This window comes from Zalophus californianus, chromosome 14, assembly GCF_009762305.2.
Source record: "Zalophus californianus isolate mZalCal1 chromosome 14, mZalCal1.pri.v2, whole genome shotgun sequence".
Classification (NCBI taxonomy): Eukaryota; Metazoa; Chordata; class Mammalia; order Carnivora; family Otariidae; genus Zalophus; species Zalophus californianus.
Genome location: NC_045608.1, coordinates 27331093 through 27358418, shown reverse-complemented (window position 1 = coordinate 27358418; position 27326 = coordinate 27331093). Strand labels below are relative to the sequence as shown.

The 27326-nt window shown below is 46.8% G+C and overlaps 1 protein-coding gene across 4 annotated transcripts; it reads right to left on the bottom strand.

Annotated features, from left to right (window-relative positions):
- Window positions 1-520: 520 nt before the first annotated feature.
- Window positions 521-27324, bottom strand: SNAP29 (synaptosome associated protein 29). Of its 4 annotated transcripts, none has more exons than XM_027576363.2 (5): window positions 26864-27319; window positions 19282-19478; window positions 14545-14630; window positions 12307-12414; window positions 521-1393 (listed from the first exon to the last, which is right to left on the bottom strand). In XM_027576363.2, exons 1-5 carry the CDS (start codon window positions 27098-27100, stop codon window positions 1359-1361), a joined length of 663 nt encoding a protein of 220 aa, XP_027432164.1. In that variant the 5' UTR covers window positions 27101-27319; the 3' UTR covers window positions 521-1358. The 4 variants fall into 4 exon arrangements, with proteins under 4 accessions (XP_027432164.1, XP_027432163.1, XP_027432161.1 ...); XM_027576362.1 differs by lacking the exon at window positions 521-1393 and adding an exon at window positions 4921-5068 and having other exon boundaries at window positions 26864-27320; XM_027576360.1 differs by lacking the exon at window positions 521-1393 and adding an exon at window positions 5213-8461 and having other exon boundaries at window positions 26864-27317.
- Between the last annotated feature and the right edge of the window lie 2 nt (window positions 27325-27326).

Genomic DNA, 27326 nt, shown 5'->3' with positions numbered 1-27326 from the left:
TGCTTCTCCCTCTGACCCTCTTCCCTCTCGTGCTCTCTATCTCTCATTCTCTCTCTCTCAAATAAATAAAAGGTTTAAAAAATTTATTTATTTGAGAGAGAGAGGGAGAGTGCATGCATGTGCATGGGGGGAAGGGGAGAGAGAGAGGGAGAGAGCGAATCTCAAGCAGACTCTGCCCTGAGTGTGGAGCCTGACCTCATGATCCTGAGATCATGACCTGAGTCTAAACCAAGAGTCGGATGCTTAACTGACTGAGCCACCCAGGCACCCCTTATTTTTGTTTAAACCCCAGATCACCTAGGATCCTCCCACTCCATTCCTCATGCAAAGCCTATTCAAAAAGTAGTCAAAACTCAGGGTGCCTGGGTGGCCCAGTCAGTTAAGCATCTGACTCTTGATTTGACTCAGGTCATGATCTCAGGGTCATAGGATCAAGCATGAGCTGGGAGTCTGCTTGTCTCCCTCTCCCTCTGTCCCTCCCCCCTCCCCTCTCAAACGAGTATGGGCTCTTTCTCTAAAATAAATAAATCTTAGAAAAAAAAAAAAAGGTAGTCACAACTTAGTTCAGCCTAACCTTCCTGGGGTTAGGTAATCAGATTGATTGATCCATACCTGTAACACTGGAGTGACTCAAGGATCTTACAAAAGTTTACTCATCAGCCATTCACGGTATAACCATCTTATCCAGGCAAGCTTTCTGTTACAATAATTAGAAACTCTGATTCAAAATAGTATAAGCAGTAAGGGCATTTGTCATTTCCCATTAACATAGTCTGTAGTAGGGCAGTTCAAGATGCAGGATCTCCAGACCCTAGGTCTGCTTCTGATTTTCTTGGTTCTAACCACGTTCAGATTTGGGCTTCATTTTTTCTCTCAGTGGTGTCTCAACGTCTGCAACCACCCCAGGCTTCACATCCAGTCATGACAATGCCCAGTGGAAGAAGGACTGTTATTTTGTGTGTGTCCCATTTTAAGAACAAAGAGCACTTCCTCAAGGAATCTTCCAAGAGATTCTCCTTCCCATCCCCACCCCATTGGGTCACATGTCCACTCCTAAAGCAAGCACCAGCAAGAATGGGGCAAGCCATGCCCAACTTAGACCAAGCAAGATTGTGGCTTTGTCTTCAGGAAGAAGAAAAAATGACTCCTGGGAGCCATTCGAGCAAATGTGGACTAAAATTCAGAAAAAAGCAGCCCTTTCTAAGATCCTGAGATAATGGACATTTATGTGATGAATAAACTCAGCACACATGATGTGCTGAGCATCTTCTGGGAACTGGGATTAGGGATGCGAAGGTGAATATTGTATGGCTCTGCCTGGCGGTGCTCAGTCTAGAGAAGGAATCAGAACTAAGCCATCATCGGATTTTAACCTGGTTCCTCAATAGCATTCCTACAGAGAGAGAACAGGGTTTTCAGTTATGATGAGAATTTCACTTTTTTCCCCCGAGTGTTATTGAGATATAATTGACATATAACATTGTATTAGCTTGAGGTGTACAACATGATTTCATACAAGTATATATCACAAAATGGTTACCACAGTAAGTTAATATCCATCACCTCACAGTTATGTTTTTCTTGTGATTTCAAATATATAATACAGTATTGTGAACTGTAGTCACCATGCTGTACATGACATCCCCAGAACTTATTTATCTTTTTTTTTCAAAGATTTTATTTATTTATTTGAGAGAGAGAATGAGATAGAGCATGAGAGGGGGGAGGGTCAGAGGGAGAAGCAGACTCCCCGCTGAGCAGGGAGCCTGATGTGTCTGTGTGGGTTTTTTTGATTTCATGCCTAAGTGAGGTCATACAATATTTTTCTTTCTCTGTCTGATTTGTTTCACTTAGCATAATGTCCTCAATACCCATCCATGTTATTACAAATGGCAGGATTGCCTTTTTTTTTTTTTTTGGCTGAATACTATTCCATGTATACACACACACACTGCATTTTTTTAATCCATTCATCCATCAGTGGATACTTCGGTTCTTTCCACGTCTTGACTGTTGTAAATAATGCGGCTATGAACCGGGCCGGGGTGGGGGGGCGGATATCTTTTCGAGACAGTGATTTCATTTCCTTTGGATAAATACCCAGAGATGGAATCGCTAGATCATATGGTAGTTCTAGTTTTAATTTTTTGAGGAAACTCCATACTGTTTTCTGTAGTGGCTGCACCAATTTACCTTCCCACCGACAGTGCAGATGGGTTCCTTTTTCTCCACGTCCTCGCCAACACCTGCTTTTTCTTGTCTTTTTGGTAATACCCATTCTAACAGGCATGAGGTGATATCTATCTCGCTGTAGTTTTGATTTGCATTTTTCACTACTTGTTGGTCAAGAATTTCACTTTCTTGCTCTCTCTCCCTGCCTTCCTTCCTACCTTTTTCTCTTTTCTTTTTTTTAACCATTCACTTAATAAAAACCTACTGAATGCCTCCCCTGTGCCAGGCACAATGCTCTAAGTCCCAGCTTCAGAGAGCTTACATCCTAGCTTAAATGGTTTGATGATTGTCTTTCTTGTCCATGAATAATTATGGACTTCCTTCTCATTTTAAAATTCTTTGTGATTTTGGTTAGCATCCGGAGGAAACGAGCCACCTCTGGGCCTGTGGACTCAGGGGCCACCATCAGTGCTGCTGTGGAGGTTTGTCATGTGCTGCCTGAGGCTGGCCAACTGGCTTCCCTAAATGACACTTCTGTCATAACCACATGGGAGCCAACAGAGGGTTTTTTAAGTGGTGGGATGACATGATCAGCATTAGCCTATCTCTGAAAACGGAAACTTGAAAACAAAACACATTAAAAAAATTTTTTTTGAATCAACCCACAGCAGAACTTGGATTTTAAGTTAATTTCTTTTTTTTTTTTGGTATTTTTTTTTAAATTTTTTATTGTTATGTTAATCACCATATATTACATAATTTGTTTTGGTGTAGGGTTCCATGTTCATTGTTTGTTCATAACACCCAGTGCTCCATGCAGAATGTGCCCTCTTTAATACCCATCACCAGGCTACCCCATCCTCCTAAGTTAATTTCTAACTGGCCCGTAGGCGCTGTTGGTCTCAAAGGTTCCTCTCTGGCCTTGGGGGCCTCTGTCAGGTAAGCAGTTTCCCGCACATCTGTAATGACTTGCTTCACTCCCTGCTTTGAGCCTACTTTTGAGTCGACTCCTGCTTAGGCTTTGGGTCATTCTTCCAGGAGAATTTCAAGTGGAAAGATCAACATCTCGAGGCTTCTGGCCTCTAGTGTCTATTTCCAGGACTCAGTCATAGCATCCTCTCCTTGGGCACTCTCCACCTGCTCAGCTTTAATCACGACCTATAATCTGATAACTCCCAGGTCCTTTGCGCCTCTCTCCCAAGCCCCAGTCCTGCACGGTGAATTCTAGCATACTAATTGTTTTCTTACTTGTGTATTACCTTCTCTCCCATGAGAATGTGAGTTCCCTGAGAATACGGGTTTTGGCCTGTTTTGTGCACAACCATTGGCCCAGCACCTGTAATCTGTCTGGATGTCCCAAAGCTCTTCAAATTCATTTTCCTCTGCCCATAACCCCAGACTTGCTTGTGTTTTTGTATTCCTTAAAACCGTCTGCTACTAGTTCCTGTGGTCAGAAATCTGAGTGTTATCTTCAGTGCCTCCCTCACTGGCAAATCCATCACTAAAGCCTGCCCTGCCTAAGGCTCACTGGGGCCCACCCCCCGCCTCGCTTCCTGTCATGCTCTAGTGTGGGTCCCTTCTAAACCTGAACCATTACAGAGTTCTCTTTAGCCTGTTTCCAGCTTGTTCTCCTCACTGACCTAAGGGTGATTTCCCCCCTTGAAATATACATACTGGTTTGCTTTTCCCACAAAATTGGGACCATAGTGCATAATCAATTTTATGTCCATTCTTTCCGCATAATGTAAATCTTGCAAGCATCATTCTATATGCTCTGGAAACTTTCCATAACTGCAACTGTCTACCGTAGCTGGGGGTGAGCCACGATTTCTTCTATCATTTCCTTAATGAGGTCGTTTCCAGGTCTTTTTGCTCTTACAGATAATGCTGTGATTCGTCTTTATGGTCCTTTCAAAATGCAAATCTGGTCATGTCACTCTCTTGCTTAGATTCTGTCAGTGCCTCCTTGTCATGGAAGGTCAGTGTTCTCTGACTCCTTGATATGGCCCATAAGGCCTTTCATCTGGGACCTGCCTACCTCCCTCATGTCTTGCCCACACACAACCCAAACCTTAGCCGTTCCTTTACCTGCAGCTCCCAAATGACAGCCACCTTGACTTTTGCTTTCGCTTCTTTCTATGTAACATCTCACCCTCGTCTTCCCAGAAAAGTCTACTGCTATGTTCAGATCCTGAGCATTCCTTATCTATAATGATGCCCAGAGGTGATATCCATTAAGCCAGAGTGGCCTTTGGGATCCAGGCAGCCAGTGCACTGACATATGATTTTCAAGATGGCTTAGTCCAGGCTCCAGGTGCCTTCTCAGAGCTTTCGGATCTAGAAGCAATTCCTATGCCTGTGGTCAGATGTGAATGTGGAGGCAAGAGAGTGGAGCCAAGGCTAGGCTGGCCTGCTCTCCTTTCTTGGTGAACTACAGTGTTTAGAGGGGCCACAAGCCCTGATGGGATCCACTTGCAGAATATAGTGGCCAGCCATCCTTCATCCTCCCACTCCTAGGAGTACCTTGTGGCACTCTAAATGGAATGGCCAACTATTAGGGCCCATGGGTCAAGTGCAGTCCACCATATTTTGTACCTCCCACGAACTAAGTGGTTTTTACATTTTTAAGTGATTGAAAAAAAATCAAAATCAGATTTTGTGATGTGAAAATATATAAAATTTAAATTTTAGTGTCCATAAATAAAGCTTTATTGGAACACACTCTCATTTATATATTGTCTTTGGCTGCTTTTGCTCTACGATGGAGGAGCTGAGTAGTTGTGACAGACTGACTGACGAGCCTAAAACATTGACTCCCTGGCCCTTTACCGTTTGCCAAGCCCTTATCTAGACAGTGCTGCAGTCGGGGAGGTAGGAGGCAGATCAGAAGAGCACTCTGAAAGATGAAATGAGAGGGTTTCTCAGGAAGGAAGCTTGTTTATTGGGCTTGATGGGGCAGCAAGGATCAAATATATGAAGGCTCAACATGGAGGAGCCCCTCTACCCACTCTTTGAAAATGACTACGTGGGAGACAGAATCTGATTTAAAAAACTTCACATTTTATTTTACATAATATGGTCACTTGTTGAGTTGAAGGCATGGAGCTTAAAAGCTGTTCTGATACAGACTCTGAACAAAATGCCTCCCCTCCACCCCCGAGCACTTTTAATGACTGGCTCATCGTTGTGTACACAAGACATTTAATTATCAGACCTGAAGATGCTAACAACAGTGATAACTTACAAATTCTGAGAAAAGGCCTATGTAGGCAAAGTGTAAGAGTTTTTTTTTTTTTTTTTTACTAAATCGGTGTAGTGTACTCTTAAAATGACATATTCACAAACAGAAGTTAGAAAAAAAATTAAAATGCACTTATGAATTTTTTTCTTGCCACCTGAATTAAATTCAGGTCTCCTTTCCTACAAGAATGCAAAAAAGACAAGGCAACTCCACTGGGGTTAGGTTATAGATCACTAGATGTTAGAAATAGTTTCCTCTGAAGGAGAATGCACTTATTTTTAAGTTAGTAGTAGCACACTTCACATATTAACCACCCTAAAGTTAGAAAAGCCACTTTTTTGAAGGCACAGTTTGTTCCTAGCTCGACTGTGGAAATAAAAACGTGTCTTATAGACCCCATCTGGCAAGAAGGGGCGAGCTCACTGGTCTCGTCCACGGTATCAAAGCCCACCCACAGCCAACTCGGGCCTGGGCACCTCTGAGCGTCTCCATGAGATAGATGTGTCTAGTCTAGAGGATAGAATGTGTTCGTTTTGATCATAATCATCATGTGCAAGGATTCTGGAGGCTCCAGGTTTCCCTTTGGTCTCTGAAAATGCAAACAACTTTGCTTTATAAAGTAGAATCGACAACTGGTCCTTCATGGGCATGCGGACAGAGGGGGAACCCAATAGAAGGAAGCTGCTGAACCAGTATGTGGCTTGGAGACAGTTCCTCAGTCAGGGCCTTCGTGAAAGAGGGTCTAAACAAGAGTGAATAAAACATATGTGTAAAGTGTCAGAAGACACATTTCTAGAAGAGGCTGTGCTTTCCTTCTATATGCTTGGGGGGAAAAAAAAGGAGGGGCAACTGGCTTCAATGATCTCACAAAAGACAGGGAAGGGCACAAATATCCCATGCCACTTTGCTTCAAGTCAGTGAAATCACTAATCTCATTATGCAAATGGAAGGCTGTGGAAGAGAATGGTGGTGGCCTTTACATGTATAATTTGTTTGAAAAAAATAAATTTGCATCTGAGATATAATGACTAATCTCCATGAGCCTCTGCCTGATGATGAACAAAAACAGCTATCATGACATACATGGAAGGTGTTAGGAAAAAGTCAGGAACAATCAGGAGTGGAAACGTATACACATGGGCTACTCTGCGTTCTGGCTTCATGCTTGTCAGCAGCCTTTTTGCTGAAAGCCCTCTGAACTCATTTTGTTTGAGCTAGGTATAGGTTTAAAATTCTTCCTTTTACCAGTTAGTTAAGAGAATAATCATGATGAGCTCATCTTAAAAACACCTAACCTGACTACCTCTAACTGTGTCCTCACGTACTGGGATATTCATAATGACGTCCATCAGACTCCACGAGGCTGGAACGTGACAGAAAGTTGTACTTGCCGATGGAAGCTGTCAGTTTTGAGGAATGTCATGCATCACAGACTAGAACTTCTACAAATGAACTGCTACATAAATACTGATGCATTGTTGCAGCATTTCAGAGTTCCTTTCCTTTAAGGGACTTTGTTTATAGATTATAGAACCCAAGTGGTGAAGGTCACATAGACAGCACCATGTGTCAAGGTGAAACACATTGTTGTTTTAAATTTTCTGACCTAACCTTATTAAAATCAGCCTCTTTCACCGTCTTCAAAATATTGTAATTAATCTGCTTTTTACAAAGACAAGGGTCTTGTGACTTTAATTATTCTGCTGGAGGTACCAACACAAAGACATTAATCTCGTTACAGAAATCAATTTTAATGAATGTCACTTTACAAAGAAAGAATCACTTAAAAGCAGTCATTAAAATTGATTTCTGTAAGGAGATTAATGTCTTTGTGTAGAACAAGCTGGGCCAGTTAAAATGATAATGTCTGGGCTTTTTTTTTTTTTTTAAAGCCAACAAGTCAGCATCATTTCTGGCCTTTCAATCCTCCAACTGGGGTGGCAGAGAACCAAGAGATGAGTCAAGTCATCTTGCAAGAGGTCAAGAAGAATGGGTGGGAATCCTAGATGGGTCAGGAGACCCCAGGCACTGAACAAACACTGCCACCCCCGAGGCTGGGTCAAGGTGCTCCCCAAAGGGGAGGAGCACACAGTGGAGGCACTGTCTGTATGATGCTCCAGTCCCACAAACCGTAGAGGGGCCTCCCCAGTCGGCCAGCCAGGCAGGCTTGAGATAGTGGCACATCTATCCCTAACCTTGGACAGCGACTTAGAGGTGTGAATGCATGGGGAAGCAGGGCTCACCCAATTCCCTGCGCATTTCCAGGCATCATGGTGAGCGGTGCTGATCTGAACCCCTCCTACTAAAATGCATCCTAAGGATGGAGGTCAGGAGGGAAGAGGTGACATCGGTCAACCGAACAGCAAATGCTGATACTTTCCATTTCTGAACCCTAATCCTTTTCCAGGGTGTTGAGAGAATCACAGTGTGAACCTAACACTGATCCTTTTCTGGGGTTTGAGAGAATTGCAAATGTGCTCTGTGTGTTGGTAGGCCAAGGTGTGGGAAGGACCACCCCCCCAACAGAGAGATTGGTGGTTCCAGGACTGAAATTCTGCCCACCTCCTTCCATATGCTCGTGAAAGTAAGAAACTCAACTGTTCCTCTCATGCCGGCATGCTCTATCAAAGGCCCAAGATACTCAGGGCCAGGCTACTGTGCTCAGACTAAAACTCTAAGCATTCAGTTCAGAGAACAGAGAGGCAATGGCTCTAAAAAAAAGTGGGACACACACTTCTCATAACGACATCTCCTGGGACCCGCTCTATAATGATAACATTTGCAAACACATATTACGTTACACACTAAAACAATATAAACCAACTTTGGGGGAGTTTAAAAGATCTTTGGGCTCTTTTCATCACAACGGAGTGGAGAGCCTTCTCTGTGTTTAAAGTTGCCTAACTTTCCTTTCTGTGCTTTTTATATTGACATCTAACTTGTCCACTTTGGTTGTGAGGCGGTCAAGAATGTCATCTTGCTCCTCGATTTCCATCTGCATCCCCAGGGCTATGTCCTTCAGCCGGCCTAGTCCCACGGATAGCTCATCTGTCGGGGAGGGAAAGGACACACAGTGCTGAGCGAAGTCACAGCATCAAGGGCTGCTGCTCGTTCCGTGCCCGCTGCTCAGCAACACTCCCATCACCGAGTCCTCTTTCTCATAAGACAGGTAAAACTCTAGGGCTTTGGTTACGTTTTCCAAAACACGTGCAAGTAAAAAGAAAACCCGCTGACTCCATATAAAGTAATGTGTGCGTCACGTAAAGCCACTCCTCCCCTAGATGTCTGCCCAAGATAACTGCTGTTAATACAGTGGTGTCTGTCCTTCCTGCTTTAAAAAATGCATACAGATCTACATAATTTTTCAGCTGCCTCTGAACGTTCTAGTAGGTTGCGGCACGTTGCAAGATCAGTTAGTACCCGAGAAAAAGAGAAGTACAGAGGGACCTAGAAAACATATTCCCTCCCCAGACCCCATGGTGAGTACCTGGGAGAGGTATGCAGGTAACCAACAGCCAGACCCGCTGGCCTGCTCTTCAGGAGCAAAAACCCCACATCAGTGGGTAGAACTCAACAGTACCAGCTTTCCTTCCGTCTCCAGCTCCCTAAAGCTAGATCAAGCACAGATTTGGAGTAGCAAGCATGAGGATCCCTATTTGGAAACACATCTGGGAGACAGACCTGGGAAGCCCCTGTCCAAAGGGAGCCCCCACACCTGGGTTACTCCTGCCCCAGGCTCCCCCCTGGAGAAGGCCGCATCCCACCCCTCCTTCCACTCTGCAGGCGGCAAGAGAAATGGGGGCTTTGTTCCTGCCTTGCCACCTGGGGTGCTCTCCCAGAAAACACATGGACTACAGATGTTCCCACTGGACCCAAATGCTGTGAGGTCTTGTCACCTATGTTATGATAATTCACATTTTCCTATGTCAATTCATTCATTGCTACCACTTCTCAGATCCATGAACACATCGATGCTGTGAATGTCCTGGGGCACGACACAACCTGAATTGGGCCAGCACCATTTCCTCTGTCTACTCTGCAGCCAGGAAGAAGCTGGCTATGGAGGTCCCTGCAGTCCAGGGTCCCCGTGTCAAAAGGAACAAAGGGCTGAAGGTGCTGGGTCCCTTCAGAGATGCTGCCTGGGGCCAGCCCCACAGGGACTGTGGAGCACACAACTTTTGGCAAAGGTTCAGCCCTAGCGAACCTAGAGAACAGGAGGTGCTTCATAAGCCTTTTTGTGGCTGAATTAAAGATAAAACATTAAGTAAAAAAAGCTCAGAATACACACACACTTGGCACTAGCACCACAAATCTAAGCAGAATCAAGTCTGTTTTTCAAACGTTGTCTTAAGCTCTATGCTTCTTGAATTTACTGACACCAGTGACCTTGCATTCCATGGAGAGTAAAGTCTGTGCGGTCACCCCAGGCCTCAGGGAGTGCGCTGGCAGTTGGGACAGAAAAGGACAAGCAATAGGTATACTGAGATTAAAAAAAAAAAAAGGAAAAAGTGTGATAAAGTAAAGCCACCAGACAAGGGAGCTGCCGTCAGAGGGAGAGTTGCACTAGTCCCTGAGATAAAGGTGGGGGTGGGAGGTGTGGGGAGTGTGGTAAGAAGGAAGGAGCAATCTTGTGAAGGGCAGCCGGGCACAGCCTGAGTCAGTGGGCCCCATGGCTCGAGTGCCACCCCAGCCCTTCTCAGCATGCCGCACTGCATCCTGCTGGGACCGGCCTGCCCACGCTGTAGTCTCGTGCCAACTGCACCACCTGAGCCTCCGGGGATGGGCTGTACTTACTCACCCTTTCTCCCCACCTCACTCCCTGAACTCCAGGCCCCTCCATAGGTCTCCCCCTTCCCTCTCCAGCTGGTGCCAGTGACACTATTTGGGTAGGGAAACCTTCAGTGGGGAGGCTTTCAAGTCCCTCTGTATGTCTCTGGAGTGGTCACATCCCAGCACATGCATCTTCTGCCTGAGGCCTTTGGCTCTGGAGGGCAGAGTCCAGAGGACCCAGTAAAGGGGTGGCTCCCTGGGGCTTCCCTGGGCTCTGAAGGCAAAGGGCAGGTGGGGTTTGGGGTGGAAGCCTGACTGGGTGTGCAGAGTGTGGAGATGGGCCTTCTCCCCTGCTGCTGGCAGGCACTGGCCATGCAGGCCTGGTGCCGATGTTCGCACAGAGGGCGGCGGTGGCGAGCTGTCCGGTGGGCAAATTACGATTCTTTTCTTTGTTCTTGCTTATGTCTGTTGTCTCCAATTGACGTCTCATTTCTGTGGAGATCTCTTTTAGTGCTCTTTTCCCTGACTGTGTAATTCCATTTCTAGCAACCTAGGTACAAAGTGCAGCCAAAGATTTGCTCACAGGAATGACCAAGGGACTATGTGCAGGAGCGAATGATGAGAATAACCTAAGTGTCCAAGATCAGGGCGTGGGACTGCTAAAGTGGTGCTTTTCAAAGAAATTTTAAGAGACAAGAGGTTTAGGGAAGTGTTCAAAACATAAATAAAAGAGCAGGATATGGAAGTGTACATACTGAATGATATCATACATCTGACATTGTACATCCACGTATGTACATATGTATGTGAAAAACAGAAGGAATGACACCAAATCAGTGGCTACTACTGGACAATAAGATTCCAGGTGTTTCCTTCCTCATGGCATTTACCTAACTTCATAATTTTTTATGATGAATCTAAATACTCAGACACAAAGGCTAAATGTTGTTAAAAAGAAAGAGTGTGGATTCGCCTAACGGGCTGTTCGCTCCAGGCTGCTAGGAATGGCCACTGCTCTGGGCGAACCAGGGGAGGGGCCCTCAGTGTCCTTCCTGTGGGGAGACAGGAGGAGGAAGTCTGAGCATAGACGCTCAATGTGCATCATCATGGGCCTCAGTTTTGTCTCCAACTAGATACCTTTAGAGCAGGGGGAGATTTTACTTGGGTCTCACCCACTTTGCCATCTCCCAACAGGGGTGGGAGACTGATAGCGACCCAGGGAACCGTGGGGGAGGTTCCTGCTCATGGGGTAAAGGTCAGAAGAGGCAGCACATCTGAGATGCCACCTAGAACGAACTCATGGAAACCGCTCCACGCCTGCTCCTACGGCCCACACACACTACCCCACTTGAACTTCAAGTAACTAGCTTCTCTCCCTCCGCTCAAAAGGGCACAGTGGTGACAAAACTGAAATAGTCCTGTGTTCCCTGGAATTTACAGTGTGGTTAGAAGACACCAGATAAGCCAGCAGGTACGTGACTCCAACAGGGTGCAGCGCGTTAAAGCCAGGCCCGCAGCAGGAGAAGGAGCCAACCTTCAAACAGCGCGGAGGAAGGACACTCCGGGCAGAGGCGGGCAGGGGTGGAAAAGCACTTGGAGCCACAAATGACGAGGGCAGGAGGGGTGGAGAGGCAGGCGGGGCCAGAGGCCCAGCAAGGGACCTGGAATACAAAGAACCCAGCTGTGCGGCCCGTGTCTGCTGCAGTGGCCACGTGAGTGGCCAGCTCTTACCAGGTCGGGTGGTTCCCCATGGGATGTATGGGGTTGCTCATCTAACCCTCTCCCCCATTCTCAGGGGCGGGTTCTGTTCCTGTGCCCCATTCACAGAGAGATGACGATGGGGCTCTCACTGCTGCACTGTGCGGCCCCTCGGGGACTCCCGGTCCCTGCTGCTGTCACAGCCCAGATAAGATAACAGGAGTGGACAGACTTGAGGGAGAGAGAAGAGTGAAGTGGCCGTGACCATACTGGATTTGACATGTGGGGAGGGCGAGGCAGACACCATGGTGTGGTCCCGAGAAACTGCGGGCTACTGGTAGGCTGGCTGGGCCCCGCTCGGGCTGTCGGGAACACAAGCGACCTGAATAAGTGACCTGTGGAGGCTTGCGGAGCTTCAGGCTTACCTAGATTATTATCGATCTTCTGGTGATAGGCTCGAAGGTGTGGGTTCTTCGGGTAAGCCTCGGTACTCATGGCAGGACCGGCCCCTCCAGCGATGGGGTCTGAAATTGCTATTCATGTTTCAAAAAAAAAACCAAGCAGGATGTGAGGTTTGTTTGTTTTTCCAAACTATATATGTTTTTAATTTAAATTCAATTAATTAACATATAATGTATTATTGGTTTCAGGGGTCCAGGCCTGTGATTCATCAGTCTCATAACACCCAGTGCTCATTACAACACATACCCACCCCAGTGTCTATCACCCAGTTAACCCATCTCCCCACCTCCCCCTCCTCCAGCAACCTTCAGTTTGTTTCCTGAGATTAAGGAGTCTCTTATTGTTTGTCTCCCTCTCTGGTTTCGTCTTGTTTCATTTTTTCCCTCTCTTTCCCTATGATCCTCTGCCGTGTTTCTTAAATTCCACATATCAGTGAGATCATATGATAATTATCTTTTTGTAGAAAGCAAAAAAACTGTAAATGATCATTGATGTTAAAATAGAAGTGCATACATCTTATTTATTCATTTTTTTAAACGTACACTTTAGTTCTTTCAAAGTGAAAGAACCTAAATCTTCCCTAAAAAGGCTTCAGGCGACAGAAGCTAATAAGTGGATTTTTATTGGTTATAAAAAAAATCAAAAATCAAAATCAAAATAGCTATGTTATGGAAATAGGATCGTGGATGACTTTCTCTTCTTCTAGAAATGTATTTCTATGCTCTCTTTCTGCTTCAAATACAACAAGGAAAGAAGAAATGCTAAATAATGCACATTCACCCCGAATCTTCCTTGAACTGCAGTTTCTAAATGCACATAGAAAAGCCCTATCATCCCAGTTTCTATCTTTTGGGGGAACTTTTCTTTCCAGACTTGGTGTATTTCCTCTGGCCACAACCTACTGAAGCCATTCCACACACACGGTGTCGTCTTTATTTTTTTTAAGGCTCTTCAGTTACTACACACCGTGCAAATTAAAACTCCCTTTAATTCCTTGAAATTGTGACTTTTGGGTGCAGGCCTCCTACTCTACTTCTTCGGGCTATGCTGGGCTTGGACTTTCTGTGAGCCTTGCATATTTTAGTTTTCTCTCATTTCCTCCCATGGCTTTCGCCTTTACAGACTAAACTGTGGTGATCTCCAACTTTCCTGACCCTGGCTCTTCCTCCATCAGGCCTCTCCTTAGCTGTGTCAACCAGGAGAGTGGTGGGTTCTGGAACGTCCAGGGCGCATCCTGCTTTCCTCAAAGGGAGCCCAGGAAGCATTCGGTTCCTGGCACCGTCCAATGTGCCTGGCCTTCCAGGGGTCTCTGTGGGGACTCCCAGGAGGCCGAAATTCCCTTCCAGATAAGGGGTGTTTCTGGGCCTATTGTTTGATAACAAGAGGATGACAGGACACCACAATCGACCTTGCACATTTTGTTTACGCAGCTTCTTCTCTGCCCCCTCGGGCTTCGGGGCTACATGAGTCTCCCACTGCTGTGCAGCAACTACCACAGACTCATCCTTCTGTTCCGGGGCTTAGAAATCCAGGACGGGCCACACCAGGCTACAGTCAAGGCGTCAACAGGGCTGTGCTCTTCCCTGCAGCTTTTGGGGGAGAATCTGATTCCTAGCCTTTTCCAGCTTCTAGAGGTTGCCTGCGTTCCTCAGCATGCGGTCCCTGCCTGCATTTTTCAAGCCAGCAGCGGAGCATCTTCCAATTTTTGATCATCTCTCCTCTGCCTCCCTTTCCACTTATAAAGGGGCCTTTGTGATTACACTGGGCCCAGCTGGTTGACTCAGGATAATTTCCCCATCTCAAGGTCAGCTGATTAGCAACCGTAATTCCCCTTTTGCCACAGAACGCAATATATTCATTGGGTCTGGGGATGACAGGTCATTTTTGGGAGACTCTACCCCTTACCACAGAGGTTTTCCTGCAGTTGTCTTTTCACTGCTGGAGGAGTTCAGAGCTACATGGGGCAGGAACTAATGGTGGGCAGGCTCATTTTCAATGGGACACAGGCCCCCACTTCCATATTTCATCCTCCACGGGGTGAGGGATGAGCATGCCATAACACACACACTTCCAGCTCTCTGGGAGTGGCACTGGGTCCGACACCTTTTACCTACGACAGTAGCTGGAGTCCCCGCTGCCCCCCATCCACCCCAGGGCCAATACTGGAATCCAAGTGTGGCCGAGCACAGGTCCCCACTGACCTGAGTCATTCAGCTTCCTGAGGTTTGGGTGGCTGGCCTGGTACCGTGTCTCCTGTGCTTTACTGGTACTTATGGCTTCTTTCAATCTTGGCATAAAAGTTAAGAAAAGAGAACATTCAGAAAGAGAAAATACCTATGACAATGCAGTCTTTTCAAGCAGTGCCTGTGTGCAAAAAGCAAATGCCTCCTCTGACCAAAGCAGGGATATTCATCAACAGCTCCTGGGAGTATCGCCCACAGCACAGCGAACCTCTGAGACACCTGCTTTAGAAGAGCAGCATCTGTTTAGGTGGCCCTCCTTCAGGAAAACGAGAATCCCAGGACCAGGGGGAAGAGAAGCACATGAAAGGACCAAATGGGTACTTCAGACTAGTCAGCAAACCGTGACCCCTGGGCCAAATCTGGCCCACCACCTGATTTTGTACGACCACAGCAGAGAACTGCCTTTACAGATGACCACTGGCAATGGACTGGATGATAGAAAACACTAACTTTGAACCTCCATTAATAATTTCTTTCTTCTCATTAGTAGACCTATGTTACAAAAAATTGTACTCAATTATTCCTCTTTTCATTTTTTTAATGCTGTCATTAAAAATTTGTTATTTTCTTGTTATGTAAGTCCCTATAAAATATCTCTGATTTTGCTTCCTGGCCCACAAAGCTTAGTCTGCCCACTCCTGCTACAGACAGGGACTTCACAAGGTAACTCAGGAGATCCTCGGACTATGCCTAACACTCCACGCACCCCTGCGGGTATGGCAGAGGCTCCCCCGCCCCAGAAGCTGGGCCTCCTGCACAGTCTGCTCTTCTCCACCCTGCTGACTGGTGCCCTGGCCACTTCACTGACCAAGCTGGACATCAATCATTCTCCATGTATGCCCTCTCTCTGCACAGCTCCACTCCCAGCAAGCCATGCAAACATCCCCTCAGTCCCCCCACAGATCCCCAAAATCTGGCCCCTCCTTCTGCCTTGCGTCTTTATCCTTACCTGAATAAGCCCCCCCCCCCTTTCTAATCCTTACCCAAAGATGCCGGGCATCTTTCTAACATACCCTGTATGAACCTCTCCAATTAAAGTCCTTATTTATTTTTTGATTTTTTGAAAGATTTATTTATTTTAGAGAAAGAGAATGCGCATGTGCGCGAGTGCAAGCGGGGTGAGGGGCAGAGGGAGAAAATCTTCAAGGAGACTCCCTGCTGAGAGCAGAGCCTGATGTGGGGTTCCATCCCATATCCCATGACCTGAGCCAAAACCAAGAGTCATATGCTGAACCGACTGAGCCACCCAGGCACCCCACTCTGGTTAAAGTCTTTTTTTTTTTTTTAAGATTTTTATTTATTATTTATTTGAGAGAGAGATCAAGAGAGCACAAGCTGGGGGAGAGGTAGAGGGAGAAGCAGACCCCCCCCCCCCGCTGAGCAGGGAGGCCGACACAGCCCAAACCCAGGACCCCAGGATCGTGACCGGAGCCGAAGGCAGATGCTCAACGAACTGAGCCATCCAGGCCTCCCTGGTTGAAGTCTTTAACAGCTCCCCACTGGCACAAGCCTGGACCCCATGAGGCTAAGGCACTGTAGGCCCCCATAGGCCCCCAGTGCTCCAGCGATGTGTATAACAGAGCAGAGCCTCCTGAAATCTGAGGATTTCATTACTTAGAAGCAGTGACTGGAGGTTGAGAACACACAGCTGGTTTTTCTGAGCACAGTTGTGAGCCCTTATGTGTTGCCAGGCCAGTGTAAGCAGCAGATGCTTGCAGCTGAGCCCACCTGCCCTTTACCCACGCTACATACCCCAAAGCTGACTTTTTTCCTTTGTGCTCACATGTATAGAGTAGTAACACTTAAATTTACAACAAAAACTTCGCTTCTTTGTGAAAAATGGCAAAAAAGCCAACTCTAGGGAGAGTAACGAATGGTTAAGAGAACTGTAAGAAGAGTTGGTGGCTCTTGGTCAACAACCAAGTCTTGAATAAGTCAGAGAATTTCAAATTTAGGGAGTGGTTAAATCTATGATCTGAAGGGACCTCTCCAGGAGCTTTGTTTATTTTATTTTTTATCATTTATTTATTCATGAGAGACAGAGAGAGACATAGGCAGAGGCAGAGGGAGAAGCAGGCTCTCCGCTAAGCAGGGAGCCCGATGCGGAACTCGATCCCAGGACCCTGGGATCACGACCTGAGCCGAAGACAGATGCTTAACCAACTGAGTCACCCAGGCACCCCTCTCCATGAGCTTTAAATGGAAATGGGAAGCAGCAGCTTATGAAGCTTTGTCAGCAAGACCAAAAATGGCTTACTAAGAAACAAACAAAACTTCAGAGAAGGCCGAAGCATTTGTGCAACAAGGATATACACAGAATACATATGACTTGACAGAAGTTTGAATAGGAAGAACTTATTTTAAAAGCTTTTATATCAGAATATCCCTGTATTTATGGAGTAGGGGTTTTGACAGGATTACAAAGATTTACTCATTTTATGGAAGCAATTACATTACATCATAGATTTAACCACGTTGATGTCTTAGTCCAAAGCAAACGGACATCTAAACTTCCTCTGATAACACATAAACCCAAAAAGGAGGACACAAAATATCCTTCTGATTTGTAAACTGCAAACCAAACCAAACCAAACAAGAAAAAAACCATAAAATCCAAAAAACCCAACTAGATAAACAACCTCAGAAACTACCCCAATTGGGGGGGAAAAGTGACAGGTATTTGAAATCAGGGTCAAGCTGGAAAATCAGGGATGGACGGTGATTAGGACGGAGCCGCAAAACAAACCAACCCTCATGACCTCAGCTAGCGTATCCACAGGCAATAGCCTCTGGGCCGACCCACTGCCTCTTCCCCTTCTGTAGTTTTCTCTCCGTAAATCCGAACGATTCACCTGCCTGGTCTTTCCGCTACATCCTCAGTTCCTTCACCTGTACTTTGTTTCTCCCCAGAGCCACTGTGAGGCGGAAACAGTTTCCCAATTTCTTCCCTGCCACACCCTATGTCCTAATCTAGGTGATGGCCACACAGGTGTATACACAGGTAAGCAATCACCCGTTTAGTGAAAGCGTCAACACATACTTAAGATGTGTGCGCTTTACTGTACATCAGTTATGTGCTTAAAAAAATTCCTCTTAAAAAATCATTCTGTATTCCAGGGGTGCCTGGGTGGCTCAGTTGTTAAGCGTCTGCCTTCAGCTCAGGTCATGATCCCAGGGTCCTGGGATCGAGCCCCGCATCGGGTTCCCTGCTTGGCGGGAAGCCTGCTTCTCCCTCTCCCACTTCCCCTGCTTGTGTTCCTTTCTCACTGTGTCTCTCTGTCAAATAAATCAATAAAATCTTAAAAAAAAAATCGTTCTATATTCTAGGGGCACCTGGGTGGCTCAGTCATTAAGCATCTGCCTTCAGCTCAGGTCATGGTCCCAGGGTCCTGGGATCGAGGCCCACATCGGGCTCCCTGCTTCTTCCTCTCCCGCTCCCCCTGCTTCTTTTCCCTCTCTTGCTGTGTCTCTGTCAAATAAATAAGTAAAATCTTTAAAAAAAAAATCGCTCTGTATTCCAGATTTAAAAGATAAACAGAGAAACCTGCGTAATAACATTATATCAGACATTTCTCTGAGTTAAATGGAAGTAGGCTATAAAACTAAATGAACACTGTGACTGCAGCTTTGAAAACACTGAGTATGGGGGGGAACTAAGTTTTGAGTTTTTGTGCTATGGTAAGGTGTAGATGTTCTATAATATGACTATATTATTTTTACAATAAAAAATAAACACAATGGACTGAGATATGAATAGTAATCTATTTTAGCAGAAACTTGACTCTGTACACGGGATATTTAAATACCTGCTCAAATTACATATATCATTTTATTATCTAACTGAAACTTTTGAATAAAATAATCACTAATTTTAAAATCAAAGTTAAGGGCCAGATGGAATTAGATATGGAAATGTTGGATATAAAGACTTTTTTAAAAAGATTTTTATTTATTTGAGAGAGAGAGAACATGAATGAGAGAGCACAAGCAGGGGGAGTGGCAGAGGGAGAGGGAGAAGCAGACTCCCTGCTGAGCATGAGCCTGATGTGGGACTCCATCCCAGGACCCTGACCTGAGCCAAAGGCAGATGCTTAACCAACTGAGCCACCCAGGCGCCCTGGATATAAAGACGTTTTAAAGAATTTTTAAAATTCTGTGAAGTGAGGCACATTTATACTGTTTAAGCTTTCTGAGGTGAATATTCTTTCAAATTACAATTACTGGAGCAGTAATTTAATTTACTGGAGACCCCAATTTATGCAGACTGGATGTCAATCAAATGAACATCATCAAGAGAGCTGGAGAAATGTTTCTTGTTTCAAAATGTGTGAGGATGAATCCCTTCCAATGAGTAACTTCCAAAGATCTTGGGTCCCTTTAAGGCACTGAGAGTGGCTTGAAAGTCTTGACCATTTTTTTTTTTTAAGATTTTATTTATTTATTTGACAAAGAGACACAGCGAGAGAGGGAACACAAGCAAGGGGGAGTGGGAGAGGGAGAAGCAGGCCTCCCGTGGAGTATAGAGCCCAATGCGGGGATCAATTCCAGGAGGCTCGATCCCAGGACCCTGGGATCATGACCTGAGCTGAAGGCAGACACTTGACTGAGCCACCCAGGTGCCCCGAAAGTCTTGACCATTTGCACTAACCCCCACTTTCAGCTACTTCATATCTGGATGGCTGAAGATCCACTCACCTGCTATTGGCCTGGGAGGTGAGGGTGCCATTCTGTTCGGGTGGCGTCTCTGCTGGTTTGGATTTGAAGTAATTGACGAATCCCCCAAACATGCTCTTAATGCTGTTAATGTGCTTCTGGCTTGTCTTCAAATCTTGATCCATCTTGTCCACCATCTTCTCTGTGCGTTCTAAGACACCTCGCTGACGATCGAGCTCCTGGGGAAAATGAGAGGTGATGGCATTACACCGTTTTGTAATTTTCCCCTCTGCAGGGGACCACACACAGCAGGTTTGTCCTGAGCCCTCAGAGAGCATGTATGGGGACAGATGCTGCCATCTGTGAGGGAACATTACCCCTTCTGACAACACATTCCTTTGCCCTTCCCTGTCCGGCTTCTATTGGCTTTCTTTCTTATTTGCTCCCGAGTTCTTTTCCCTCCTGCCCACGTGAGGCTGGCTCACAGGACCATGTTAAGACGGACGGGCCTGGACTGGCGGCACATCCTTTAGCCCTCCCCCTTTCCTGGCCCCCGTGAACCTTACAGGCTTTGACCTGGTACTGCCCCCGTGGACTATGGCTCTTGTACTCCCCCCTTTCCAGATATGGGATTTCCATTGGGTCACCGGAGCCACCTGGCCCTGGTCACGCCTTCAAATTATTTCACAGGCTAGGTGCTGGGTCCTTTCTGGGCCCTGTTAATATCTGATTCCAACTCACCCACAATTTCACCTTTAAAACCTCTAACAGGTGATTCCGCCCCAGACCTTTGTACATGCTACTCTCTGCCTGTGATGATCCTCATCCAGATACCTGTACAGCTCTGCTCCTCATTGAATTCAGGTCTCTGCTCAGAGGTTACTTCCTCAAAGAAGTCTTCCCTGAACACCTTCTCTAAAGTAGAACTTTTTCTACCCTCAACGTACCCCTCTACACCCCCAATCTACTTTAGTTTTTAGAGCATGCAAGCTCCATGAGGCAGGGACCCGCTTTGTTCACTGGGTCCCCAGTGTCTCACTCAGAGCAGTGGCTTGCTGGACTGCCAAAGGACAAGTGGATGATGCTCTGTGGCCACAGGGACAGCCTAGATCATATTCCTCAAGAGCCGATGGTTCTGGGGCGCCTGGGTGGCTCAGTCAGTTGGGCGGCTGCCTTCGGCTCAGGTCATGAGCCCAGAGTCCCAGGATCAAGCCCCATGTCGGGCTCCCTGCTCAGTGGGGAGCCTGCTTCTCCCTCTGCTCCTCCCCCTGTTCATGTTCTCTCTCTCAAATAAGTAAAACTTAAAAAGGAAAAAAAAAAAAAAAGAGCTGATGTTTCCAGCAGTGGATGTGAACTCACCACCACAGTAACACTAACACCTTCCTTTCTTCGTGCCAAACTTGTTTTGCCCCTATCTCAGGCCATTCCAGCTGTGTTCCTTCTCTGTGATCCACCTTTCTAGCCCAGAGACTCTCAAGCTTTTCCTCTTTTATTTTGTGAGGCAGTCCCTGACCTCCACCACCTTTTGAATCTTCCAATCCTGCATCTGTCTGTGGCTCAGCAGTTATATTACCTGCGGCAGATAATCTTTAGAGATTTCTCTCTTAATACCTTAAAACAGAATCATGAACAATTTTTGAATAAACGCCTCCGACAATTGAAGGATAAAAAGGAAAATATACATAATGGGTTTATTAGAGCCCGTTTTACTTATAAAAATGTTAGTAGAAAGCTTTTAGAACACCTAGGGACCCAAAAAGTAATCTGAGCTCTCAATGTTTATAGTGAATGAAATTTTAAAATATAATGTATAGGCAGAAAACAAAAAAATCTTTGGAAATAAACTTAGAATTGCTGAGCTTTACAGCTTTGAATGTTTAAATGTTTTTCACCAGCTCATGAGACACGTCTGAAGAAACCATCAGGTTCTTTTAAACAAAAGGAAAAATCTTTTCTGGACTGTGTCATTCTTGCAAATGCCTGGACTGTGTCAAAACTCAGTTTCAGAAGAAAAAAAAACAGTTGTTAATTTATCTAGAGTTTTCTCCTTTTTCCAACAGCTCAGGTTTGTCATCTTCATGTCCATTCTGAGGTAAGTCTTTCCTGGAATAAGGCAAGGCTCTAAATTAGGGTTAAAATGATTTTCTCCAGCATTTACGTGTTTTTTGAGTTGATATATTGCCAACAGTCCAGTCCCACCACCTTATTTCCCCTGCTGCAGAAGATGAAGAATATGAAGCAGAAGAGGTGCCTGGCTGCCTGGGGTGGGTGCTGGCCAGGGCTCTGTCACACCAGGAGCCAGGTCCTCGGCCTCCCTGACAGTGCAGTCTCTCGTGGTGGCTCATCTCACCAACCACCTGCCCTCTTGCTTTGGCCTCCCGACCTCAATTTGGAGAGTAGCAGCAGTAACAAGTAGCTGACAAAACCTTCCCCAATTCACAGTGAGATCTTATTTTCTTCTGTTCACAAGTGACACAGTCTCTCAAACTCCGAGTGTGCATCACTGCGCTGACTTGGTAAGGAAACCAAACGTCTGACTTAGATGTTACAATCAAAGTGAAGAGAAATCTGTGAGGGTGGCAGGCCACGGAAATGAGCACTGTTCTGGTCTCTGGAAGTTTCTGTGAGCTGGAAGCTGGTGTTCACTGGAGGTGATCTGGTCAGGAGGCCAGCAGAGGAGGAACTTCTGCTGAAATCCATCCCATGAGGCAGAAAGCACCAGGCTCCAAGTGCTTGGTTCTAACTAATGAGGAAGAAGGGCTTGCCAGAGCAAATACCAGGAGTGCCAGGGTGGGAAGGACAAGCTAGGCAGACCCTGCACCAGCCATTACAAAGGCAGGCCTCAAATACTCCAGTCCCCAGACATCTTCCTGTCCCCCAAAAGGGAGGCCATCCATATCATCATTGGTCCCTGGGAGAATGGAGATCATGGAGAAACAAGGGCGGCTATGAGGGGAAGGAGCTCCAGAGAGTACCCTCAGTGTAAAGGGCACACCATGCAAAGCTCAGATGTTAGTATTACAGGTGATCCACCCCCACCCCCACCCCCACCTTAAGCGCTAAAAGGAGTTTTCTGAAGTTAAACAGGAAAAAAGGAAATGGTCAGAGAAAAAAATCCGGTTGGGCCAGTGGTACTATGCTGAGGAACAGCACAGAGAGAGGGGGTGTCTCAATTCCTCTTTGGTTTGTGGCTCTTTGTCAAACAAGGATTCCTAATAAAGCAAGAGAATGCAAAAGACGGGGCGCCTGGGTGGCTCAGTCACTGAGCGTCTGCCTTTGGCTCAGGTCATGATCCCACAGTCCTGGGATCGAGCCCCACATCGGGCTCCCTGCTCCGCGGGAAGCCTGCTTCTCCCTCTCCCACTCCCCCTGCTTGTGTTCCCTCTCTCACTGTCTCTCCCTGTCAAATAAATAAATAAGATCTTCAAAAAAAAAAAAAAAAAAAAGAGAGAGAGAGAGAATGCAAAAGACAGCTGAAGACCCTGTGAGGGTATACTCTGTCCTCCATGGGGTGACTTCTGGCCAGATGGATTATGTCCCAGGGCCCTGTGAGAATGTGAACACATCAGGGACTCCCTGCTGATAGAAAATATGCACAGAAGGACAGAGGTGTGCAAGATACCCACCAACAGGTATTACTCTGCCAGCCACTGTTCCAGGTACTAGGGATTCAGGGGTGAACTAACCAGCCCCAGATCTCTGCCCTCCCAGAGCTTACAGTCTTGGTAGAGGGCTCAGTGAGTCAAGTTTCATTTCACTTTTCATTTGTTGACAACCCTGTGGTGCTGGGAATCCAGAGTTGGGGAGGAAGACAAGAAAGCTATCCTACACATACATGATGGCCACTCTGCCAGTAGGGGCTCCTTGCCTGGCTTAAGGGGGAGTCAGGGAGGCTCCCCGATGGGGTGGCGTTGAAGGGGAAACTGAAAGCTGAGAAGTTAGGTAGGCAAAGGATGGGGGGGTGGGGTAAGAGAATCAGGGCAGAGGGAGTAGCCCGTGTGCGCAGCAGTTCTGGGCCGCGGGGCCAGCTGGGGGAACTGAGAGAGGGAGAGGAATGTGAGCATGAGATGAGGGAGCAGGCAGGATGCCAGGCAGGACCCAGCAGGCATCAGAGAGGGCAGCAGTGACCACAAGATCCCAACTCCAATTCACAGCTGATACATCTCATAAGGTCAGTTGGGCCTGGTTGTCTTCCCTGACCGAGTCAGGCCCCGAGATTCGGAAGGAAAATGTCAGTGCTAAGGTTCCTGTACTGAACTCATAATTAAACTCAGGGATCCAATAATAAGTAGGTGGAGGTCAATCTGGAGTCAATAAGCTGAACCTAGAAACCTGAAGTTCATCTCCTTCATGTCACTCCCTTTCCAGTGCAACACACATGCCTAAGCGCCGGCAGGGACACATGAGCGTGGAATATGCTCAAACTGGGGCTCTGTCTCACTGTAGTAGTATGGAGTGGATTAAAAACACAAACGGAGTCTTAGGTTGCATGAAAAACCACCAAGGGCAAAGGCAGTGATGCTGGTGCTCTTTACTGCCTGTGTGCAGGCTGACCCAGGCTCACTAAGGACTAACTCAGCAGGCCTGGGCTGTCCACACCCTCTATGTTCCAAAGAAAGGCCTTGCCTGACTCCTGGCCCTTATATTACCCTGATAAGAGTATCTTTGTTTACCTGAGTCCTTAGGCTAGGCCAGATAGTTTATACTCATAGTGTGATTTACGTGGGGGCCTTCAGCCACATGCTTGACCTCTGAAGGGGTGAAACAGTAAGGTCTGCCAGTCGGGCAGGTGGTCAGCCATGCCTACGTGGTTGTGTGATGGCCTACCAAACACCACTCCCGTCCCATTGACATTACTGTGACAGCCATGCAGGCCCTGGTCTAACATTTATTGCTGGACTCCCCTGAAATGAGATCCCAGGCTTCACAAAACTGTACAGGAGCATGCTCAGCTGCCAGAGGGGACAAGGAACTCTGGGCAGCCATGTCTCCACAGGCTTGCCCAAACGTGCAAACAACCCAAATGCCTATCATTAGAGGAATGGCTACATAAATACAAGTCATCCATTCAGTGGAATACAACACAGCCTTAAAAACAACAATAACAAAAAGATCAGTGCATTATATATTACCAGGGAATAACCTTCAATCCTATTAAAAAATGTACAGACTAGAATATATAGAATGCATCCACTTAAGTTAAAATTGAAAGAAAAAGGAAAGGACTATAGCTACGTCTCCATCCACAGAATATCTTCACAAGGACACTGAAGGGACTGACGGTAACTGGCTGCCGTGGGAGTAGAGGGGTGGGAGGAAACTTCTTACTCTTCTGTACGTTTTAAATTTTGAACTATGTGATTGCATATCGCTTCACAAAAGCTAAACTTTAGGTAAAAGAAAAAATAAAGAAATCACACTTGCAAAACAGAAGAGCTGAGTGGCCTACAAGACTCTCCACGGTTCTGGACTGTGCTTACCAGGCCAGTTAACTACGAACTGCTGTGCTCTAGTTCTGTCCCTTGGCAGTCATGACCTGTGGCTATATTCTTTGTGAGAAATAAATCTTGTCAGGTTTCACAGGAGGAGGACGACTCTCCTTCACTTAGGATGACCTAAGTAATTTTCCTACTTCTGCCAAGCTGGAACTGAATGGTATCTTCCCAAACTAATATTTGTACATTCCTAACCCTCTATAAAAACCCATCATGTTTTTGCACAGCTCAGCGCTGGGTCTCTAAGTAGGGAGGTTAGCAGGTGACTTGGGTCTGCTGGAAGCCACACTGTACACTGAGTGGCAGGAAGAGCTCACCAGCCCCAACCTCAGCCCCATTCCCATCCCCATTCTGACTGGAATCAAAGACTGATTCGAAGGCAGTTTGGAGAGTACAGAGTGGGATGGGGAGGGGGTGCTGACCATTCCCGCCTCCCAGGGCCTCTGATGACTGGGAACTGACTCAATCCTGGAAAAATTCAGTGTCACCACACTGATGATGACAGTGCCTGTCACCTGCCCAGTCATGATCATACTGCACCTCTCAGAACACCAACTTGGCCCAGTCACACTCACTCACAGGCCTGAGGTACCACTCTGCCTCTGTTCTCACTGTCCCCCTTGCATAGAGAGAAGGGCCTTTGGGGGCAGCATGGGGGGGTGTCACCACAATCCATGTGAAACCACTCACCTCTAATATGTTTTTGAGTCTCCTTCCCTCTGAAGGACAGACTTTCCCCTGCCCACGAAAGGCTCCTAAGCTGCCTCCTCTGGGCCTTTTCTTTGAACATATCCTGTGCATCACTTCCCTACTGGAGCCCAGGAACCCTGTAGTGGGCCATTGTCTTTGCACGGCTCCTCTCTGCCCTATGAATATTCCTCCTACCCTTCTTCCTCTCCCTCCTCCTCACTCCTGTCTAAATCTTAGCCTTAAAAACCAGATTCGAGTTTCTCCTCTGCCATGACATCCTACTTTGTATCATTCTGATTTCCTATTTCATTTGTTCTCACTGTTTCCAGAGATGTCCCTTCAAACCGTTCTTACTTGGCTTCCTTGGACCTGGGACCCTCAAGCAACTCCTCCACTAGGGCCCTAAGACCTTAGGTAATCCTCCCAAATCTTAGTCAACATTTGCCATTTTAGACTCAAACATAGGAATCCAGTAGATATAAGATGTGAGAATTACAGCTAAACTTCCTTAAGGAAGCCAAAGATAGGAAAATAGGCCAATGAGGGATACTGTACTGTAACAGTGGGGAAGGAAACGGAAGTGGGGAAGGAAAATAACCAGGAAAGTGGCAATGGGGATATGACCCAGATGACTATTTGAGAAATTAATCAACATGCCTCAAACTGCCCAAGATTGTAAGTGATCAGGTCAGAATGAACTGTGCCAGAGAAAAGAGTTACAAAGAGACCCATGGAGGAAGACAACACTCCAGCTTCCAGTACTAAGTTTCAAAGCTACAAATGCTTTAGATTGTTAGCTGATATACCAATGATCTACTATTACATTTTTTAAAACTTAAAAAAAAAATGCCCAAACAAAACCATTTCATTAGTAGGCTGAGGAAGAAATGTGGTGCCTAAGAAAGAACAATCCTCACATAGGGTCCCTGAAATCTCCCATGGGTGGAGAGACGAAGTGACAAGGGGGAGTCGGAGAAATGGACTGTCACAAACCATATGCTATCTAGGACATCTTCATTTGGATTTGGGAAGTAAAAGTTAGGCCCTAGACTTGACCAAACTTGGGCTATGGCTTACTCAGCAGCTGCCCAGACAGACCTCATCACCTCTACCGGTAAGGTGAAGTGGTCAGATATAGGAAAAACTCAAGGCCCATTTGCTCTGATGCTTCACACACCATCAGGCACAATCCTCATCCATTCTGGGTCACTCGGGGAGGGATGGTTAAAGCTCTGGATCTGGGATTCTGAGCAGGTAATTATAAGAAACAGACACTCCATCTCCCTAACCCGACTTCTACTAATAGCTAAGGAATATTACAGGGGGCAAACTGCCTCTTTCAAGTACTCAAGACACACACCTCTTTGTATAGCTAACGTTTCTTGACCTCGTGTGACAATTCAGCCTAGTTGGGCCGTCCTGCCCTGCTCCAGACTCACCTCGGCAGAGGCGACGCCGACCCTCTCGGACTCGTATACAAGGGAAAGGGACCTGTCGGTGCTGGCGGCTGCGGCCTGGGCCCTGCGCATCACCTCCTGCCGCAGGTACTGCTGCCTATCCACGGGGGCTCCGGGCCCATCCGGGAGGTCGCGGTCGTCCTTCCACACGGCCGGCCGGGCACCCTCATCCTCCGCATCGTCGTCGAATGGGTTGTAGCTTTTGGGGTAGGCCGACATGGTGCCGGCGCTCGTCTGGGTCTGGACAGGAGAAGGAGGAACGTGGCCAAGGCGAGGAAGGGCCTTTCCGGGCCCGCAGGGATCCAAGTCGACCTCCCGAGGCCCTCGGGAAGGGCCCACGGACCTACAGCGCCGCGCTACTCCCCTCCACCCCCCAGGTCGCGGAGCGAACTGCTTCCGCCTGTCTCCCGCGGGAGGCCCCGCCTCCGGAGCTGACCATCTTATC